The 23673-nt window shown below is 38.3% G+C and overlaps 1 protein-coding gene across 1 annotated transcript in view; it reads right to left on the reverse strand.

The window, feature by feature from the left end:
* The window catches only part of csmd3b (CUB and Sushi multiple domains 3b), a 456383-nt gene that overhangs the window by 43367 nt on the left and 389343 nt on the right, over window positions 1-23673 (reverse strand). The window contains exons 47-56 of the mRNA XM_084738341.1: window positions 21106-21251; window positions 14459-14539; window positions 13912-14025; window positions 13451-13639; window positions 13032-13178; window positions 9029-9217; window positions 7645-7830; window positions 6252-6446; window positions 3994-4167; window positions 930-1103 (exon numbers count right to left, since the gene is read on the reverse strand). Coding sequence (XP_084594467.1) covers window positions 930-1103; window positions 3994-4167; window positions 6252-6446; window positions 7645-7830; window positions 9029-9217; window positions 13032-13178; window positions 13451-13639; window positions 13912-14025; window positions 14459-14539; window positions 21106-21251 — 1595 coding nt within the window. The remainder of the gene's footprint in view (window positions 1-929; window positions 1104-3993; window positions 4168-6251; window positions 6447-7644; window positions 7831-9028; window positions 9218-13031; window positions 13179-13450; window positions 13640-13911; window positions 14026-14458; window positions 14540-21105; window positions 21252-23673) is intronic.

A 23673-nucleotide genomic window follows, 5' to 3' on the forward strand; every position in this document is an offset into this window, starting at 1 on the left:
TTACAAATATCGTAAAACATAGATCTTAATTGGTAAAACATAAGGCCCTTATTCATTAGTACACCTCCAAAAAGATTTCTAAGACCAATTATATAGATTTTTCAGTTACACGGGCCAATAAACTATCCAAAATTCAAATGAAAATGCTGAGTACTTTATCAAAACATTAAGCCTGAATTGACTATTTGAAAGGACAGAGCTGTTATCGCTCATCCAGTGATGACTTCACCAGGAGTAAATTCTGATTAATTCTGATGCATTTTTTCTTTATATTTTGAAGTACACCGAGTCCCTACCTGTGTTATGAAATGTGTTATATAAATGACTTGACTATTTGGCATCTAGTAAACAGTGAAGGGTATGAAAACATACCATGTCATTCAAGATTCTAAGCGCTAGATACACTTTGACCTTAAACATTTAAAAGCAATTTTGTATTTATCCTCTGCATGCATGCACACACACGCATTTAAAACCCAAAGACTTTTCTTGATCAGAGGTGACGTTTTCGCTGCATGTTTTCGTCATAAACAGGATAGAAGATAGAGGATTTCGGAATTTGTGTCGCACACTGTCCATCTGACCATGTTTCTGCATAGTAAACCTTTCATTTTACCGAAAAAGCAGATCAGAAGATATAACACGAAAATAGATGTGTTCACAGAGCCCAGAGCCGAGCCGAGCCGAGCATAGCTGCCTGTGTGTTAGTACAAAGAGGACCATCCTGCTTCTACTGTTTAGACACAGTATGTTTAAGGACGTATGCAGCCTATATGTGGGTGTGTACAATATGTAAGTGAAAAGACAGACAGTCGCCCGGACCACAAGTTGTGTAGGAGACAATATGTGTAGCAGAGGGTTCTGTTTAATTTGTTACTCATGGCCAATGTCTGGTTAAAGGCAAATGTGTGTTTGTGTGTTTTACTTACGTATACAGACAGGCAGCTGTCCAGACCACTGGTTGTCCTGGAGACAGATTCGAACCGATGAGCCTATTAGACGAAAGCCGGGCAGACACTGGTACACGACCGTATCACGGTATCCAAAGTTCTCCCCGATCACCTGGCCGTTCACAATGCCTTCTGGGATTCCACAGTGTCCGGCTGAAAGACAGAGAGACACAGGGTACTCAGACTACAGGTAAGATTATCTTAGAACTCAAAAGTGTTGTTTTAGAGTTTAACTATAAATAACATTAAGTGTAGAATTAAATTATTTATTAATTTTAATTATTAACTTTCTTTACACCCCTCAGTGTTTTGTTACTTATTTGGGTAACAGAAGTTGTGAGGATATATTGTGTGTGTGTTTGTGTGATTTTGTATTTTGTTCTGTTTTAATGTGACTGTTCTGTTGTGTTTGTTGTTTTACTTCTTGTATCTAGAACGATATTTCCCTCACGGTCCAGGTCTTGGCTCTTCTCTATTTACTGTAGCTCAAAAACAGACCAGTGGACACAAATTCAATTATGCGATTTTACTTCAGGTTTGAATTTTTAAACACACTTTCCTGTTTCTGCTTTTTTTATATTTTATTCCCTTTTGTCATGACCGAGAGCTAGCTAGTTGCCCTGCAGATATGCAAATATTTCAAAATGATGCCACACCTTACAGTGTTATTGTGCCCATGAGATGCGTTTTCTGGGTTATTTTTAGAAGTACAAAGACAATATCAGCAAAACAGTAATATTTTAATCAGGACTGGGAGTTTTAAACTAACCCTGAGGGTTGAACATCTCCTTGGTTAGGAGATACTGTGCTGCCTCTGTGTGGGACATAAAAATTTTAAACATCTGCTGAAACCTTTTGCAAGCGTGTAAAAGTTGGCAATTCAAGCTGGAAGCTTGGTTTATTCTGTATAGGAGAAATGTGACTTTGGGCAAACATCAAAGTGGGAGCACAACAAACAATCTATCTTCACAAAATATCAGTAACTCTGAAATAAATTGGATCACCTGTTTACGGTGAGGGCTCAGATGGTCAGTTGCCCTCTACAACATTTTCACAGCTGTGTCACTGCTCTTTGCAATACCATCAAAAGCACCTGAATTAGAAATGAAGGTGTCTCAGGGTGCTTTTAAAGGATCATACTTCACCTGGTAACAGCTAACCAAACCAGGATTTATGAGCCTCTTTACTCAACGATCAGATTAACCCAAAGGTTTGATTAATGCACACGGCTAATGGAAGATGTTTTAAAGGCATTTCACAAAGTAGAGAGGAAATGTGTATTTTCTGTTCTTGGAGAGTTTGGATTGAGTATTGATTTCATTCTTTACAGTAGATAAAACCTGCACTGTGTGCCTGATGTCAGCAGATGCTAACAATTTCACAGACAGCCTGGGACGCAGGAGAGAATGAGAGGAGAAAAGGTTGTGTAATATCACCTTTGTCATTTCACATTGTCTTTGAGGTGTTGATTACCGGAGTTAAAGGGCAAACAGTTACTCAAGTGAGTCACAGTTTACTTTTTTGAATATGTTGCAGAAAGTTATGTCTCAAAGAAAGGCCATCAGTACCTAGAGAAAAGTCAACCTATTTTCAGCAATTTGTCACACAGTTTCAGCACACTTTGAGGAGACAATAGTGTAGAACTTTAAAGTCGTGAATATAATAACTAAAATACTTAGAAGTGTGCAACAGCTTGTTTGGGCTCGCAGTTGGAATGGACCCATACAACATCTAACCTTTGAAGATCAGTTCTTGTGTCGATAGGATTGATACAAAGGGATCAGTGTCAGTTTCTTTCTTCTAAGTTGTACCATTTGTATTTCATCGAAAAGCAGAACTGACTGTGCAAATAATATTCATTGTGAACAAATCTTAGTGCATGTGCTCTTTGCTTCTTCCCTGAGTAGTTTAATCCGACACGTAATTACAGTGATGGCTGAACGAAAGAGGAGCTTTGTTTGGAGCTATTTTCCAGCTGTGAATAAAAACGCGTGTAGTCGGAGACTGTTGCCACTACAAATTTGGTCAAGAACCTAATAAAACACCCTGAGATGGATAACTTGGAGCTGTAACACAGAAGATGGGAGGACAAGGAAGAAGGAAATGTCTCAGCATGCAGGGCCCTCAACACAGACACCGAGTTGACTGGAAGATGATGCATTCACTTGCTTATTAACTTGCTTATTAATAAAGAGTATCGGTATCTCTATCAGGAATTCTGTTGCTGCATTACTTGGTATCAGATCAAAACCAGGTTTTGCTGTACCGCCCACCATCATCACGTTTTAGCTTTGGTTAGAAAAGGGCTCTATGAACAAAAGTGAGCTCTTCTAGAAAAGAATTTCAAGGCATTAATTAATTAAAAGACAACAAACAACAAAAATAACTGTACAGGTTTACATGTTAAATAAGCAAAAAAGGACAGTTAAGCCAGTTTTGTTTTGAAGCATAATAAGAAAAGTTATTGAATGAAAATGCTGTTTATAGCACTTTTTTAGAGCTCAATTTATTTACTTTTTGACAGAATGATGCCTCGTCATCAGTCAAGGTTAAGTTTCATTGAACTTTTCCTTTATAAATTGCATCTCATATCCCCCTCAGCCTGTGAAGTATTCTGGGAAGCGATGTTTCTACTGAGGTTTCATGGTGATGTGACAGCACCGTGTCATAACATCTGTTACCTCTGGCTGGCACACTGACAGAAGAACGTTGCTGCTTTTTTTTGTGGCTTATAAATATAAGAAAAAACATTCAGACTGAATGCACAGCAGCAGCTCGCTCGTGATAGTCTTGCTTGTGAGGTGGACGGGGCCAAGGGGAAGCAGCTGTGCAGCCAGACGAGAGGTGTAGGGCACATACTACCTTTGATACCTGCTCTCATTAGATTGACTTGAAAAATAACATCCTTTCTAATGGTCAGTGTTAACATAGAGTATATATTTTCAAAGGCTTATATCTTGTCCAGAGAGTGACATACAGTGTTTAATAAACTTTAGTATATAGTGTTTGCTTGAATACATTAGTAACTCTTGTAGTAATATACCTAAACACCGTGTTTCCGTTCCACTCCAAAGCCCAGAAGACAGGCACTCTCTGACAGCTGACCCCACCAGCATGAAGCCGGCATCACATGTAAAGATGGCTGTAGCACCAAACGTCGTCTGAGTACCAATCTTCTTCCCATTGGGTGGAGATGGCAGCTCACCGCAGGAGATAACTGAAACACACAGCCAGACACAAGCAATTTAAAAGCAGTTGTGCACCAATTTAGCGCCAAGTTAATTTGAGTAGCTGGTAGAAATCACTGGTTTCAGTGAGGAATGCTAACAATGCCGGCGGGGCTGTTCAGCACTCAAATTCTGTGCCGGTATTATGTTGGGTTTTTTTTTTTTGTTTTTTTTTTTTTACCTCTGAACTCAGAAATGACTGGTGAAGAAAATAACAGTAAATTTTCAAATGTCACAGAATTCTTTAAAGAAAAATAACATTGATTCAAAATGTCAAGGAATCCCCAGAAGAAAAATAATAGATGAGAAAAAATGTCAAGGCACCTCTTTCAGGTTCAAGCACAGATTGGAAGAAAATGTTTTCTTTGCACAGTTACTCAGTTATTATTAAGTTTAATAAAATTAGTAAAAATAAAAATTAAACACACCTAAATGAAATAAACAGTAAACACACAACAATCATTAGAAAAGAGCTTATTTGGAATGAAAAGCTTTTAGGGTCACAAGTCAGGTACAGTCTTTTGTGTGGATACTTAATTGTACTACAAGGAGTTTTTAACTGGTTAACAGTCTCAGTTTAATACTGATGCTTCGATATGACATACACAAGCAAAGGAGACCTTTAGGGGTTAAGACTGGCAGGGGGAAACTGCTTTTATATAACCACAGATTGCCCCCTTCAAACCAAACAGACTACATTAGCAAAAACATCAATCATTTTAGCTCGGAGAACAGGGGAGTTGTGGTTTTACCGCTGCCTTGATCGGTTAGTTTGTTCATGTTATTGTGTGACTTTGGTGTTTCACAAGGTTAGTTTGGATAAACCGACATTACGAAACAACACGAAAAAATTAACTGTTCGAGGCAGCGATGGACCAGCAACTCCTTTGTTCTGCAAGGTTTTTGCCAAAGGAGTCTAGTTGAGTGAGAGAGATACTTGGCTTACATAACGGCAGTTTCCTGTCAGAAAGGGCTGTCTGACACCAAGATAAATTGGTGAAAATAATCGCAATATAGTGCACACACATGATTTTTTCAGGTTGGTTTTATTTTATGTAGCTAAAATAGCTTTTGCTGCTGTCCCTGTCCACAGCAATTTGTTGCTTAGCTTTCTACATCAGAGCTATCCCTTTAATGCCTAGAGATTTTACTTTAGATAATTCTATTTTTGATGTTTCATTTTGTGGTTATTGCGGTGGAAACACTATTGCTTTTGTCCACAGGGGCCTTCAAAATCAACACAATATCAAAGTTCCTTATAACTGTTTTAATTCAGCTGTGTTTTAGGTCTTACTGTCTTTAGCTGTCACTAGCTGCTGTTCCGTAATTAAAGTTAAGCCATTGTTAGGTTGATTTTTTCTTATTCCCTTCTCAGAACTGTTCACTCTATAAATGTCAACGGTGCTATCAGACTGCATGATGTGGGTAATTTGTTGCTGTCATGGCTCACAAACTTAAAATATTAACAAGTACATAAAATGCTGAGAGCACTTGGTTTGCCTTTAAAGGAATATCTTACTTATTCACTTTTTGGCGAAGACTTAGATGAGAGGATTCCAATCTCACGTCTGTCCATTAAATATGAAGTTACAGCCAGCAGCCAGTTAGCTTAGCTTAGCACAAAGACTGGGAAGTGGGGGGTGGGGAGGCGGGGGGCTAGCCGGGCAACAAAATCTGCCTCCCAGCACCTCTAAAGCTCACTGATTAATATGTTATACTTTATTTGTTTAATCCATGGACAAACTGAAGCGTAAAAACAACTATTTGCCGGACTTTATCTTGGTTGGAACCAGTTGCCAGGCAACCAGAGGAGATTCCAAGAAGGTTACTGCTAAGAGACCATATAATCCCTAATTTTTATTAAATGTATGCAAAAGTATGTTATTCCCATTATTATCTACAGTAAATGGTAAGTATGTATAGAGTAAATACACACACCCTAAGTTAAATTGGTGCATTTGGATTTGAACATGAATATAAGACTACATATTCTAATGTATAATGGCTATTTCATTTTTGATGTTGTTTTTCAGTTGCAGTGGTGATTAAGACATTGTAAGTCTTTGTTACTCACTTTGGCAATGCGGTCTCTCATTTCTCCAGCTCCACACACCATTGGGTAAGCACTGGATGTGGGCAGGGCCTAATCTGTAGTACCCCGGGTCACAGGTGAACACGATGCGAGTTCGGTATTCGTAGTGTGAGCCGTTGACAATCCTCCAGCGGCCGTGCTCTAAAGAAAACGATCCGATGCTGGGACACACCACCACTATAGAGACAGGGTGTGAATAGGAAATAAAGTGTCATTAAGTTTGTTGTTTACATTTAAAAAAAAAAGCAAAAATAACATTTTAAAATAGTGTCAGATAGTAATTAGCTGGCTGAGAGTGGGGTCAAGCCACTGTGAAACATCTCATAGATGCACAATAATGATACAATATAAATGAGAATGTCCAAAGCCAAAAATGCCTGCCTCTCATAGCTGTAACTGACCCTTCGCTAAGCAACTCCTGCAAACAAGACTCTGTCCATGTTGAGGCAGTGTGCACGAGGCTCTGAGACCACCTGCTCTGTGTTTCATGAGTCTGGACAGTGACATCTTTTTCGTAGTCTCTCAAATGTGTAAAACACAAAAGCACACATGTGGGGACTGGATTAAACGATGTCTTTATCTGCTCTAACGTAAGATGCAAATGTTAGCAAGTCTGGCTAAGTAACAAAAACCACTGCGTTTGCCAAAATTCACGGCTTATTCCCTGGTGTTACTTTGTGATTTGTTATGTGGGGAGCTTGAAGGGGGAGATGAGGGCTGGTGAAGTATCAAAGTGGGCCGACGACAATGCAGCTCTCTCGGGCTAGCTCCCCCTTTTTTACTTCCCGAGGAATCAAAGACCACAATGTTTCAACAATCACTCCCAATTTCAATGTTTAATCTTTCAATGTTGTACAGAGAAAAGAGGGTCACACTTAGGATGAATATCATCCAACAAGCCTTCTACTTGATCATGTCTGGTAGAAAATTATACAAAACTTTGTATACCAACTAATAATGTATTGTTGAGATAATTTACTTATCTTTTTTAGATTAACTTGACTCTCGAATAATGGCTAATAATTTAATATTTGCCGTCATTTAATTTTCAAGCAAATAATGATAAATAAGGTTCACAGCTAAGTGTGAAAAATTTTTGAAATACAGATTTTTGGGACTTTCTAAAACCCAAAGATTCAAGTTTGACTAAAGAAGAAAAGTAAATGATCTCAACAAAAGATAAGGTCTGCAAAACTCTTTTTGGGTTATTTCAAAACTTAAAAGTTAGAGTTTGATTAAAAACCCACAAATCTAGTCAAGACAGGTGCCTTGAAATTATGAGTGCTTTGCAATTAAGTATGCACAAATTATACAGCAACACAATCAGATTTGGTATTTATGTTACAGATATTCCACCGATATATGTTTTACTGACCAGAGCATCGTGGTATCTTATTGTGGTTGCTCCATGTTCCATCAGGCTGACAGATGGCTGACGTCAGTTCTTTACTGGACAGTCTGTACCCATCGTTACAAAAATAGGAAACTCTTGTTCCGACAGAGTAGTCAGCTGTTAAAACGCCGCCGTTTATAGGAGCCTTGGGTGCCCCGCATGAGACAGCTAGGGGAGGACAGATACATACCGGTTAAGAAGACAGCATGCAAACAGACACATACAGACACCCTAATGCACACTTCTGTCTGTCAGGTAGGCAGGTTTGATGTGTGTTTTGTTTGAAATGTTCACAGAGACTCAAAGCCACTGCAGTGAATTGTATATCTGTAAACAAGCTCACACATTTTCTTCAATGAAGCTATCAAACTAAAAATATACAATCAAGAGATATTTGATCTCTGGTTTCAATCAGTTTTACCAAAATACATCCATCCTGCTGAACATGCTGCTCCACAGTCCACAGTGGTTTTAAAATAGACTGGTTTGTAGAGCACCGCACCGTGTAATTGCACAGTGTTGACAATCTGCTATACATCCTTCATTTGACATTCTATCAGTACCAGCAACGAGCTGTGCCTTCCTATGGTTATCTGAAGTGTGGGATTAGACAATAGCAGGTGCAGCATAAAGATTTCATCAGGGCTTTGTAGAGCATAGTGTACAACAGTCTGAAAATAGAAACTGATAGAAAGAGAAAGCAGAGGCACTTACAGGAAAATAACAGTTCTTCTTTATAATTTAAAAATTTCATTTCCATTTACCACATGGGTTATATGTGGCATTCACATAGTGTAAGGCCTTTCATGAACAATGTGCCTGGCATTTTACTCACATGAATGTGGAACATGTCTACTCTGGAGAAAGAAAAAATGAATTGTACTCACAGGAGGAGAAAAGGTTTTCAAGGTTTTATTGGCAATTCTATCAGTGTTAACTACGTTAGCTGCAATGCAAGTTAACAGTGAACTGATGACCAAAATGATTTTTATAGGCCATTTGGTAACTTGACCCTTTCTAAGGTCTACCCCGTTTTTCTCTGTCCTCCAATGACACTTGAGCAACCATGGTACCTCGGTCAACTTTACCCGTTTTTGGTATTTAAATATGCTATGTGCTAGACTCTTCTATGTTAAGAAAAAAACACTTTTAAAAGTGGGAGACCTTTAGAAGCGACATTTCTTCTCATTTTAAAAATAGCTAATGTTACCAAAACACTATAGCTCGCTGATTAGCTAGTAAGTAACGTAAGATGTGTCCCTATATTTTGCTGTCACAGAAAAATTTGAGAGTTGACCAAGGTACCAAGTTTGGTCAACTGTCATTGAAGTACAAAGCAAAATGGGGCACATATAAATGAACACACCTTGACATGCAGGTACAGGAGAGTCCCATGCATGGTAGCCGAGCGGTGTGCGGCGGCAGGTTGCTGTGGCGTTGCCTATGAGACGGTACCCACGGTCGCAGGCCCAGCGCACCACGCTGTTAATATGGCCGCCGCTCTGAGAGGAGATGGAGCCGTGGAGCGGAGAGTCTGGAGTCGAGCAGTACAGGGCTGGAGAAGAAGAAACAAGATTTTTAAAAAAATTAAGATTTTAAATAACTTCACACACGATGGTTCACTGCTGCTTAAACAGGAACTAGAAAGTTTTAAAAAATTAACAGTAAAGATCAAGGCAGACGGCTGCAGTATTCAGTGACATCACAGTATTTTTTCTACCATATAGTGCTATTCTATAACATACCAAGTACAGTACTATGTTGTTACGATAATACTGTACAGTGCTGCTCCTTAATGTAGCAGAAACACTGATGTTTATGCCTCCATCAATGCTGACATTAACAAAGAATTTATGTCTGCATGCAGGTGGACACAATATTCTAATCATTAACAGTAACAGCATAACAATACTGCAATCAAAGTCTTAGTTTCACGGTTTTAGTGCTACAGACATTACAGTCTGAGTCGCTATTGTATTTATGACACAATAGAAGGCCCAACCAAAACGGACTGATTGCAAATGCATCATGTTTGTCACTAAATTATAATTTTTACTGACCACATTGTGGCTTTGACTGTGTATTTTAAACCAGTGTTATTAGAGGAATTAGCACAATATCTCAAAACACTTGTTGGAGTGAACCAATTTAAAAGTTCTGTGAGCAGAAATATTAATGACCACATCCATAATGATGATTATACCTTTCCAGCACGTCTTAAAACCCAAGTGCTTCAGCTAATTAGTATCTATCCAACAAGCTGTATGAATGCTAAATAAAATAAATAATAAGTCTCTCTCGGCAGAGCTTTTGGATCGAACAATCAATGAGTGGAGTTACAGTAGATGTCAGACACTGCCACTGCCCACAAAGTCATCACTGAATTTCTGGAATTTTACAAAATATTCTAGCACCAAGAAACATTAGTAGACAATACTGGCAGCAGCCTGTAAAACAATCATGCTGCAACCACCAACAACCTGTCAACAAGCTGAACATAACTTAATATTTACATCTGTTATTTATAGATTAGTGCCATGTTGTAGTCTCTGTCTGTCTCTGTATCTAGAACACACATGTGTCCCTAAACAGTGATGTCATTAACTCATATGATGAGTTACCAGCAGCAGTTTTAATATGTTCCTCAGTCACATAAAGATTACCCAGGCCTTTGTCCAATTAGATGTTGACTTGGGCAAGCTGCCTGGTCTGTAACTTTTTAAATTGGACAATGTCCCAAAATTAAGTTCATAACTGACCTTATATATTAGTGATAAGTCTGTTTTATATTACCCTCTGGTCTGCCACTGGCCCAGTGTTATCTGTGTGGCAGGGCTTTGAAGAGTTAATACCCTTATTAACCTTAGGTTTTGTTCTTTTTACAGCGTTTTACCGACAAATCCATGTCAGCAATGTTCTGCACAGTTTGTCTGTGATTTCTAATTAAAACTCTTTGACACATCTAGTTTCTAAAAGCACTTAAAGTTTAAAGTTGATGGCCACGGAAAAGGCTGGTATCACTGATCCGACATGTATGCAAAACAGCCAGCTGACAATCTCTCATTAAATCCAATCCAGGCTCTTTCCCCTATAGAACTTTTAAGATAGATAGTATTAAACTGCTGATTTCAAACACACATCTTTTTTTTTTATATAATGAAATATCAACTTGTCTTGTTATAATGACAAAGTTTCTTTCTAAAACAAAGTAAGCTGGTAATGAGAAAACTTTCATTATAACATACATGTTAAATTTTCTTTTTGTAATTAAAAACAAAAAAAATGTTTGGGTTTTTTTTCACAGTGGTGACAGGGGTATGTAGTCAAACACTGGCCTGATTATGTAAAAGAAAAGCATTAATGAAGTTGAACCATGATATTAGTATGCTTGCAACATGTGTTTAACAAGCCTTTCAAATGTTCACATTAATCACAGCTACCATAGAAGGTTACTGAGTGCGAGAGTCCTGGGAGGATTTTCTGTTATTACTGAGCGTATAATTCATCATACAGAACAGCGGAGTTTTAAAGGTTAAAGAAGCAGCCTCCTGACGAGACTATATGAAGTGAAAAAAAGCATACTTAACAGGTAACTCTGTCTCCTCCCCTTTAAATGTCAAAAAATGCCCTTGAATGAAACACTCAAGCCTCATTACCCAAGTGCTTAATGCCCAGAAGTCTGAAGTTATACTTAGCAGGCCCAGGTGCAAGACTAAATGTAAAGATTGCTGTAAAACAGCATCTGTGCTCATCAAGCTTTCCTTGAATGAAAAAAGATACGAACTAACCCATAACGCAATAAACTGCTTTAGGAGACAGACAGAAGTGAGGTTGGAACATGAGCTGAAGATGAAGAAATGGGTGAGTTCAAGTTAATGATACTATAAATTCTTTATTTACTTTTTTCTTATACAAACCCCAATTTCAAAAAAGGTGGGACACTAAGCAAAATGTAAATAAAAACAGACTGCAATAATTTGCAAATCCTTTTCATTCAATTGAATACAGTACAAAGACAAGATATTTACTGTTCAAACTAATAAAGTTTATTGTTTTGGTAAACATACACTCATTCTGAATCTGATGCCTGCATCACATTTCAAAAAAGTTGAGATGCAGGGTAAACAGGTTAATTGGTAACAGATGAGCACCACTAGGAGGCTCGTGAAAACTGTGTGGCAAATAATCCAACAGTTTAAGAATGTTTCTTAACACACACACAAAAAAAACTGCAAGGAATTTAGGGATTACACCATCTACAATCCATAAGCAAGGCTGAAAACCAACACCGAATGTCTGGGACTGTTGAGCCCTCAGGCAGCAAGGGGCAAGTTAAATAAGTAAGTTAAGCAAGGTAAGACTAGCATGCAAAGCAAAAGGTATATATTATCACCATCCAGAAATGCTGCTGACTTCTCTGGGTCCAAGCTAATCTGAGATGGAGTGATGTAAAGTAGAAAAGTTTGCTGTGACACATTTGACACTGTTTTTAGATATCATGGATGTTGTGTCCTCTGGTATAGAGACGAAAAGGACCATCCAGATTGTTACTAGCAACAACTTCCAAAGTTAGCATCTCTGATGGTATGGGGGTGTGTTTGTGCCTATGGCATCATGGGTAACTGTCACATGTGTGAAGGCCCCATTAATGCCAAAAGGTACATTCAGGTTTTGGAGCAACATATGCTGCCATCCAGACGATGTCTTTTTCTGAGACGCCCCTGCTCATTTCAGCGAGACAATGCCAAGACACAATCTGAATGTGTAACAACAGCGTGTCATCGTAGTAAAACAGTGTGGGTACTAGACTGGCCTCCCGACAGTCCAGACCTGTCCAGTGAAAATTTATGTCCACAGAGACCCCGAACTGTTGAGCACATTAAGTCATATATCAAACAAGAATGAGAAAGAATTTCACTTTCAAAACTTCAACAATTAGTGTCCATATTTCCTAAATGGTCACTGAGTGTTAAAAGAAAAAGTGATGTATCACAGTGGTAAACTTGTCCCTGTCTCAACTTTTTTGAAACATGTTGCAGGCCTTCTGTATTCAATTGAATATATGTTGAAAAGTTTTTGCAAATCATTGCATTCTTTTTTCATTTACATTTTACTCAGTGTTGCTACTTTTTTTTTGGATATTTTCTGTGTTCCCAACAAAATCACAAAATGAGAAGCTTTCTCAATTGTCGCACATATGTTGAACAAATTATGAGCCATATGTTGGGACAACTTGGAGGTTGAACAACTCCCCCAAGTGTCCCTCTGTCTTTCTGTCTGTCTCTGTCTACCTCTGTCCTTATTTCCATGCAGTATTATAATATAAAGTAGTAGTAAAATAAAGTTGGGATACATACTTTGGTACTCACCAACATAGCGAATTTTGAAGCCTTTCTTGTTCGTGCCGTGGTCTGAAGACCAGCGGACCAGGAACTGATGACCAGAGGTTGTGAGGTTAAAGGGTGTTGGCAGGTCGCCGCTGAGTGTTGCCAGAGTCGGACTGTTGGCTGTTGGACCTGAGAAAGATCATGACAAAGTGAGAGGGAAAAGGGGGACAGAATGAAAGAGAGATAAAAAGAACAAATGAGATAGTGCAAATGAACTCATTTGTTTTATATTGGATCTTTGGGGGGATTTTGTGGTTGATTGTTCAGTTTTTCCATAGTGATCAAGTTTCATTTTAACACCTTTATACCTTTGAGAAAGAGTGTGTGTGTGTGTGTGTGTGTGTGTGTGTGTGATTCTAACAAACATATCAGTGTTGCTGTTGAGCTTTTTTTTTTTTTACCATCAAAAATCTCCAACACGTCAAACTCTCTCTCAGTCTGGAAACTTTCAAAGGTAATGGTGACGTTGTATCCTTTCTCTACTGTAACGCTCCAGGAACACATTTGGAGGTTAGGGTAGCTTTCTGGCCAGCCGGGGCTCAAGATGACACCTGACGAGTCATATCGCACATCATGTGCAGGGCATTGGACTATGGACAGAAAATGAGAGGAGGGAAATGGTTATGTTAAATGAGCAAGCATTATTTTGTTATTTTGCATATTGTCAACAGCCATATTTCCTCAAATAAAGAAACAGTAGGAACAGTAGTAAATTAAAAAAACAGATCTCAGTAATGGCTGGGGACGACACACACACAAATAAAGGCTGTTTTTGTCCTGGTCACTATTTGAGGAAATATGGTATTTCAAGTAAAGTAGTAAAAGTAAAAACACTTTAATTGCTTTTGTGACATAAACACACCTTGGCACGTTGGAGGTGGAGCATCCATCTGCAGTCTTTCTCCAAGGCGACATGTTAGAATCTCACTGCCAACCAATGAGAATCCAGGATGGCACCTATACCTGATGATGTCACCTGAATGCACAAATTCAGCATGTATGATGAAAGCGATTAGAAAACAAAGTCGAGGCAGCAAGAAAGTAAAGTAACTTTTTTAAAAGCAGGACTTTTTAACTTGCAATTTAGTACGTTTGTTGCTTGCTTTATTCATGTAAGAATACTTCCTCCACACCATGTACAGTGTTACCACCACTATCTGAACTCACAAGACAAAATTACATTATAAAAACATAAAATACAACAGAAAAATCTGAATTCTTAAGTGAATGTACATCACGCATTGCAAACCTGTATTCACCATGTACATTAAATGAATATCTGATATGATATCCTTTATGGAGAAGGTGACATTTATTCTCTGGTTAGGAAGTGGAATTTTACAAGACAAGTTTTCTTCCTCCATCAAAATAACATGTCAACAGGCACTACAGGCAGACAGAAAACTCACCTATTTCCAACTCGCCGTCCTCCATCAGCATGACAGCATTGGCCACTTCTGGAGGAGGCTGACAAACCCTTAATTGGTAGGCTAGGAGAACAGACACAGCAGAGAAGAGCAGAGAGGACAAAAAGAGGGACATTTCATAAGAAAATCAGAGAGGAAACTTGGTCATTAAAAGTAACCTGGGTTGGTGAAGGTGGGAAAAAAATTTTAGACGTTCCAGTGCTTCCAAAATAACTTTTGTTTACTGTGAATGTTTTAAATGTAACTCGCTGGTCTACCTGTGCCTTGAGAGTTGTAGTGAGAAATCTTCTGAAAACCACACAGCGACACAGCCTGTTATCTCAATATTTTGTTTAATCTTGGTTGTTTCAGTTTAACTTCACTTTTTTGAGTTCAGGTGGTCGGGTTAGCAAAACGCAGAATCAAAAAAACAAAGCGGCTACACGGATACAGAACTGCCTCGACTCATAAAAAGGAACTGACTTCACAGCTACTGAGCTGAGGGCTGTAATCAATATTACTGCATGACCATAGATCACTCACTAACAGAGAGGGAGAGGGGGAGAGAATACAGACCGACACAGACAGAGAGACGGGAAGACTGAGGGTGAGAAGAGGGAGGAAGGGCTGAGAGCTATAAGTCAGGATGAAATTGACTATGAAAATGAGACCTGCCAATAGTATCTGCTGCTCTCATGCATATCAAAGCCCTGTGGTGTGTGTGCGCGCGCGCATGTGTATGTTTGTGTGTGTGCAGTTATGTCTATGCCTCTGCGTGTGAGAGGAGAGGTTCGCTGTGAGCAGTCATTGATCTCACTAAGCTCCAAGACCATTTTTTATAGCTACTTGCACATTCATGTCACATCGGCTTTCTCGCTCTCGCGTCCATGACAACATTATCCACCACTGTACGGTCCTCGCCTCTGTATTGGAAGCACTGGCATTCAGGACCTTGACCCAGAGATAAACAAATAGAAGGACAATGACATAGATAAACATCCCCAAACGGTGGATTGATGCTTCCTCTGAGGTTTATGTGGCATTTCAAACCAAAACTGCACTTTAGCAGCTGTTTCAGATGCAAACTGTGACATTCTAAATTTCAGTTCAGTGAAGGACACTGACGAAGAAGAAATGTAGAACTTTGTTCCTTATTCTGCTGAAGGAATGACACTTATTTGTGTTTTTTTGTGACTTAATTTGAAGGGGTTCGCATTATCATTGCTCTGTCATAACCAATTGACAATTATGACAATTATGTCACTTTTGTTGACATCGTCTTAGATGTGTTTGTTACACCAACGTGACATTAATCAAACATTAATGTTTTTGTTATGACAACTTGAAATTAACAAACCTAAACTGAACCTGTTTAGATTTATATTTAAATATTACATTAAACTGTCATATGCGGTTTATTTTAACACTGGCTGTCATGAGACCATTGTACGTGTGTTATGAATTTCTTCCTTGACCCCAAGTAAAGTGGTGCATTTTGGACTTGTCAAAAAGATGTCATTAAGTTTTATTAGACTGTCAAATGCTTTTAACTGTGTCATGAATAATTCCCTTGACCTCAAGTAAAGTGGTACCATTTGGACTCGTCATAAAGATGTCATTAAATGTTATAAGCCGTGTTTGACGACAGAGTACAGTACAATGCTGATTTAGTTCACAGAGTTACTTGATAGATAGATAAAGGTTAGCTAGTTTTCTTGTGGCTGAAGTAGGCTAACCGCTGTCTTCTGCTATCTAGTATTCTAGCCAGTTAACTAAATTAGCTGTGGAGCTAAGTGCCTAGTTAGCTGATTCAGCTTTAGGGTGCCAGGAGCTATATCCAGTAAGAAAAAAACCTTGGTGCTCTATTCCCTGTCATCATCTGGCCACCGTTGGTCTCAGAGGTTGGGCATGATATGGTTATGACAGTGTATCGACAGCCTTATGCACACCCCCTATAATAAAGTGATTACCATTTAAGTCCTCTCCAAATTATAAGAAAGGGTGTCCTATTCCTGCCCATACTGTGGTTACCTACATCTCACTCATGCCTGTCTTTATGTTTTCTTGTATATTGTTTTATAAAACAGAAGAGACAAAGTGATCCTAATCAACTCTGCCATACATATCATCCCCTGTCACTATTGACTGTACATCCTCTAATAAAGTAAAAACTGAAAATAAACTCAAATCCATCAGATGATCCTGTTCCTGTGTTAGTTTGACAGCTGAAAGTTAAAATCTGCCAACAGAAATTCATTAACAATGTGACATCTGTCTAAATAAAGAAAGCCTGCACAACTTGACATATTTTCATTAAAGAGCACTAAAACAGAAACTTTAGAGAAGTAGCAAATGTAAGCTTCATGAGGGAAATAGGGGACGATATATATATATATATATATTTATGCATATGTAATTGTGTGTGTGTAGCAGTGAGGGGGAGAGTTAGACAAGGAATGACAAACTGTTGTGAAGGGTACATACAGCCAGACTCATTAGAAGCCATTCTGTCAAATTAAAACTTAATCCAAAAAGGCAACTTTCCAGAAACTTAACAATGCTGACAAGAATGAGGAATATAAGCAGCATTTCTTTACTGACTGGTGAAAACCTTGCATTGCCAAAATAAAACATTTCATTAACCTTTCTAGGTTTGATGACAACGGATTATGATGGCTGTCAAGAGCACATTAGATTCATCTGAAACTATTGCCTCAAACTTTATAAAGCCTGTTTCCTTTTAGATAAAGCAAAGAAGTGTAAAATATATATATATATGTGAGACATACCTACAACAAACACTGGCAATGGTTGACTAGTATGATTTTTTTCAACGGCTGATGTCAATATTAAGATAGAGGGGTGGCTAATATATAATGCTGATATCAAAAAAAAGAAGTCATGAATAATTCCATCATTCTGTGTAGACCACAATCTAATATACATGGTTATTTTAGCCAGCAACATTTTGTTTTTAATTAATTAATTAAATAAAAATATACAAACAGGAATGAATCAAACCAGGGTGTGTGCTTACCTTTCCATCTGCTATAGGACTACACTAAAAAACTACAGCTGGCTGTGTTAGCTACCTCACTAACACAGCAAACAATCGTAAGATTGGGAAAATTGGGAAAGGGAAAACAACGGTGTCATTGTTTATTAACTTTCCAACATTGTATTTCACAAGCCACCACCATCCGCTCATCTGTGATGATGTGCACTCGGCAACATGTTCTGCAGAGACCACCCACATTTCCCATGATGCCTTGTACACATCAACAAACAGCAACCTTACCAAAGTCTTATGTTCCAAAATGCAAAAACTATACATACTATAAGTATTCACAACACTGAGTAAATAATAAATTCATCTGAAAGTTTCCTTGTGCGAAAAGTCAGTTCAGTCAATTAATGTAAAACTGAACTGGTTTGAACTCGCACACCAGATCAAAACAATAACACCAGAGACTGATCCAACCCTAATTATAATATTAAATATATTTAACACGAGCTAGTAATGGTTTTAAATTATATTTGCTGTCATTTAGGATGGGGAGATGTTTTAACATTTAGAAAAAATGGTGATGACTGAGGAAATTTAGGCAAATATTTACAGCAGGATGCAGAAGAGTTCAGGGCTCAAAATAACTTTTTCACCACCTGCCTAAAACCTACAAGCGGAAGCACTAAAATTGTTCCACCGCAGCGACGCTGACAAGGCCACTTGAAGATGCATTGGCCAATTATCTCAAAATGCCAGATAACTGTCCTGATGAATTCATCAGTTACCAATTAATCTGCTATGTGACTATCACTGATAAACACTACACAGTATAGATATTAATGACCATGTAAACTACAGTACATCTAAATGTAAGACAAGCTCACCATGTTCCTAAACATTATGAGGCTTTCTTATACTTTCTTATACTATCTATAGGCAGGTGTTTTTGGGTTTCCAAAAAACATAAGAAAATACTGTCTGAAGCTTTCTTCAACAAAACACAACATATTTTTCATCTGTGCAGTATGTAATTTTTAGATGTTACTTTAATTTACTGAATTATGTTGTCAGCACATAAAAGATTATGTAATTCTTCAAATCATTAAGTCAGAAAAAAAAAGAAAACATGATAATTGGAGTTAAATGTGTTCACATGACAGTAGATGGATACAGACAAAAAAACAGGTGGTGAAGATTGATGCTTGCAGGCAGCCAGGCGAAACAAGAAAAAAGACAACTGGGGAGGTTTTTCATCTTAAACGGTGGCTGAAAACAAAGGGAAATCTAAGTGCACTGAAGGACCGCAGCAAAAAGATTGAAATGAAATGAAAAACTGAACGGCATAGACAGTTTTGACATGGAGAAAGAGCAGCTCAGGACCAGCAAAATTACCATCCTCACAGCTCTGTGGAGGGAAGGTGACTGTCTGTGTGTATGTGTGTAAGACGGTGACATTTCTATGTCCTATTTCTGAAAAGTCTATGATCAAATTAAAAGTTTCTCTTACTTTTGACTGCATGACGAATCAAAACAATATAATTTAGATGTGGTTAAAAAATTAAAAAATTTTCTTTAGATTGTTGTTTTGTTGTTTTTTAGTGTATGTTTTTTTCTTGTGTGGTTCTCAATTCTTGAGAACAAAGTCATTTATAACCAGAGGTATGGTAACAATGACGGACAAGAAAGGATTTATGTTCCCACGCAGCTTAACTAATGAACTTCTCAGTGAAAGTTTTTTCTTAACGAACCAACCTTACGCAATGCTTTTGTCCTTACAAGAACAGAAAAGCTACTGCACAGTACCACAAGACGCTTACTTATAGCGAATCAAACACTTCAATAATAAACAAACCAACTCCACCAACTAGACTCCAACTCAAACATTTATATCCTGCATTGCACTGGTAATGTATTTACTTGACATTGGCTGGCAGCTTACCTTACAGCGATCACCGATCTCAAGGGTTTCTGCAGTGTTTTGTAAACATATCTGGACAAGAAACCAACTGGTTGACTCATTCTATAACCAAGAAAGTGAGACCTTAGAAAGGGCTTCAACACCACCCAAAAGTGAATCATACGCTTTGGTTAAGTATTGTATGACTCATTTTTAAGCCCAACTGCTATCATTTAAAGTAATTGGATGTACGCATAGCAGCAGTGATGACATTCAAAAATGTCTCAGTACACTGATATGTGAAATCGCATTGATACAAGCTGTGAAATGTTGACCAGGTCCACAAATGGTCAATAACTCTGAAGAGGATGTCTCTGCAGACAATCTCAACTCAATTCATAATAGGAAAGCTATCAATAGCACCACTATGACTAATACATCATTACCGTGGAGGCTGTGACAAAGATGCCAGCTTCAGCCACGGTGCAGAAAGTTCCGGTGAAAGACCAAACTTTATGAGTCAGAATGAGTCAAAGGAAGCAGGTCTGAGTGGGATGTAATGAGGATCAAGCTGAAGAGAGTCTAACACAACAAACAGATCAATGCCATCACTGCAGCTATAACTGATGATTGCTTTATAGTTTTACCTCTACACCTCAGGACAACAAAGCAGAGACAGTTAATCAGATAATAAGAATGGCATTTTTAACTTAATAAACACAATCAAATGTTGCAGTTACTGTATACAGCAGGGATGTCATGAGAACTGATGCTTCCCTCTCAAGTCGATGCCAAAATTCTGAAAAGTTAATGGAACTCATTTTTCTATAGTACGGGGCCACCATATATGCCTATAAGTGTCCTAGTCTGCCAATAAACACCAAAGGAAGAAGGAGATCGCCTGGTAGAACAGGGAGTTGTGTCAACAACACGTTAAATGTGGCACCAAGTGCAGCTACTTCGAGCCCCACCTCAATTCGCTGGAAAACAAAAACAAAGAAACAATACTATATATAATAATAAGTTTGAACTTTTCAAACTAAAAGAGGCTTACAATTTATTAAAGCACCTCAAAGACAGACATCTAAAAGGTGAGTGAGTTTTATGTTATATTCCTGTTAAAATTCCATTAATAACGTATCCAAAGTGTTATTCTTCTTATGCTGAAATACATGTTACCTTTGACTTTGCTTGAGACAGCTGGCATTGCTGTGTAGCCAGCTATGTTCCTCGGTATCTGAAATGGCTAAATGTGAAAGGCTACGATGTTAGGGCTAACCGTAGCTCACAGTAGTAGGCTACCATCCTGCCTCCTTACCATTCAGTCTGTGTCATCTGTCAACAAAATATGTAAATAGGATTTATTGGTTTTGTTTTATTAAGTATCAAGAATTATGGAATTTCACTGGTATCGGTATCAACTACTAAATTCCTGGTATCGTGACGTACCCAGTATGCAGTAGGGGTGAGAGGAAAAAATATTCTCTTAAGTATTGTGGCTCTTTTTTTTCCTGAATGGATTTTTTGATTACTGAATCAATTTTTTATATGTGTAAATAACTACCGCTCAGTACACTGACTTGATGCTAACACATAATGGGAGTTACCATAAGCGTACTAAGGGAATATAGGATTGCAATCGTGGTAATATTAGCTTAACAAACAGATCCACTTTAAATCACACACTTAACATAAAACGAAATGGGTGCTCATAATTTAAGTTTAATTCCAATTTTACTATCTTACCGTGGTAACTTAAAACAAAGAAGCCAGCTCCGGAGAAATCAGAGTGGAACTTGATAAGGATGATGTTGGACGTTGAGTAGACAGACTCCAAAGCTGTGTTCCCACTAAACTGGCCAATCTGAGGAGATGATTGGTCTGGACCATCCCTACAGAGAAACAAAGACAGAGACACACACACACACACACACACATACAGAAAGCTCGTGTCACAAAGAGGGCACTTAGAGACTAAAGACCGATAAAAGAATGGACGTTCTTTATAGAACAATGGGAGAGAAAAGTCAACCCATAATACAATTTGAATAAGTTATTGCAGTCATCTCTGACAGTTAAATGGCTGTTTGTGATCAGGAAATGGTTTCTATGAGGCTAGAAACAAAGATAGAAGAGACTTGAATGATATTTATGAGACGAAACGTGGAGCTGCTCCATTGACTGCCAATGGAGTTGGACACTGTGTGACAAAGCCCCAGCACCCAGAGTGATTGTGCATGACTGTGGGCTCATCTTCCTTCTAAAAACAATCCAAACTACAATGTCACAAAGCTCATTTTGATATAAAGCCTAAACAAACTCAGATTTCAACTCACTTACCAAGGAGCAGCTTCCTTTTTGTCTCCTGCTAACAACACAGTTTAAAACCCTGACACTCTTATTTTTGCTTTGGGATGCTCAAGTTCATAAATATTGATTGAACTGTTGTCAGATCATAAGAATAACAAATGTGAATCCTGCTGTAGACTTGGCTTTAGTTTGGCCGCTAATACCAGCCTGGCATTCATGAAAAGTTACACAATTACCACAGAAGGCAGACAGGAAGTTATCCGTCACCCGGCGGGTCAGGCTCTCTGTGCAATGTCGTGAGCATATTTCATCTTTAATGCCAGACCCACCAGCTGTCAGACTGGAACTAACCAATAGCGCGGTCATTATCAGTGATTAAGAAGTATCATCATGAAGTTAAATGAAATGATTATTTCCTGCTGTTAAGTGTTTTTGGATGAGGCCAATTATACCTGTCAGGTTATGTAAGGAATCATCCTCTCCTCTGATTCCCGTCGAGCGCTTCACAGTCATCAGAGTAGCTTCATTCAGTGCTGATTATAGCTGATGCTAACACTCACTAACATTATATAGAGTACATTATAGCAACATATACAGAAGAAAAGACGGCTTTAGCGCATGAAGTAGCACAAGACAAGGTTACATCTGTGACATATATGATAATTCTTGGGGTTAGCTCCTGTAGTAAGCCTCCCAGTATGAGACCAATTAGCAGACTAACTGACTGTCAGGTTGGCTGGCTCTGGACTGTGGAGACCGCTGTGAAAATCGCACCTTTGCCACTGACACTGTGCTCTCTACAGGAAACCAACTTTTGCGGCTGTGTGACTGAGATTGTGAATTTTTTTTTGTGAGTGCTTGCCGTCTTCGCTTTGTGTGAGTTAAGCAGTTTGTTCACTTTTCCAACTGACAGCGGGGTCAGGAACCCGCCGGGCGACCAATTCATACAATTCAGGAAGTCAGCTGTGGGTGGACGGCACATGGCTTGACAGTGTTGTGTTTGCTGTGAGAAAGGCAGGCTGCATGTTAGAGCTATGAACTCCATCGATACGCTAAAAAAGACATCTATACACGAAACAAGCCGCACTCCAGCGGTTGAAGAAAACAAGCTGTTGCACTTCGTCTTTGCAGTGACTGAAAAGCTGTGATTCGAAGATAAAGAGGATCAGTTCTCTAATGTCAAGTATTTGTAGATGCCCAATGAGCTTCCAAATTAGTCTGACTGTTACACACTATCTAGCAGCATTTTGATAACAGTTAATCAATGAGCCAATTTGCAGAAAATTAATCAGTATTAATGCTGATAACTGATTAAGGCTGCAACAATTATTCTCAAGTCTAAAGTCGAAAACCCACAGACTCTTCATTTACTAAATGACAGAGACAAGCAGCAAATCCCTACATTGAACCAGTGAAGAAAAACAACTGAAACAATGAAGCGATTATCAAAATAGCTGGCAACTAATTTTCTTTCGATCGGCTAATTGTTCAATGGACTAATTGTTGCAGCTCCACTGATACATTTTCAAAACAACTTAAGAAGAAAATTGCCAAACATTCACTAATTCTAGGTTTTTAAATTGAAGATTCCTGCTTATTTTTTCTTTTTTTGTATTATTGTGTGTTGGGACTTTTTTGCGTTTTGGATAATTGGTCAGAATAAAGATGCAATGAAGATGTCAAGTTGGGCTCTTTTGAATTTTCTTTTACCATTTTGTGACATTTTTCAACTTATACTGAAGGGTCATTCTTACCTAGTATTAAGTTAACGAGTAATTTGGAAGGTGTAGAGAGAAATTTCTGGTCAAGGCTAATCAATTAATTAAAAAAAACATGCAATAGAGTAGAGGTTTTCAAAGGAGGAGGTAGGCCTCCCCAGAGGCTTTCAAACACTTTCAGGAAGGTTCTGTCAATGAAGTGAAAAAATTAGTTATTAAAAGGAAATCACACAGAATAATCTAAATGTGTATGATTGGGTCAAAGAGATAAGGCAGTTTTGTGGAC

Source organism: Lutjanus erythropterus, chromosome 16 (assembly GCF_056507025.1).
Source record: "Lutjanus erythropterus isolate fLutEry1 chromosome 16, fLutEry1.hap2, whole genome shotgun sequence".
NCBI classification, from domain to species: domain Eukaryota; kingdom Metazoa; phylum Chordata; class Actinopteri; order Lutjaniformes; family Lutjanidae; genus Lutjanus; species Lutjanus erythropterus.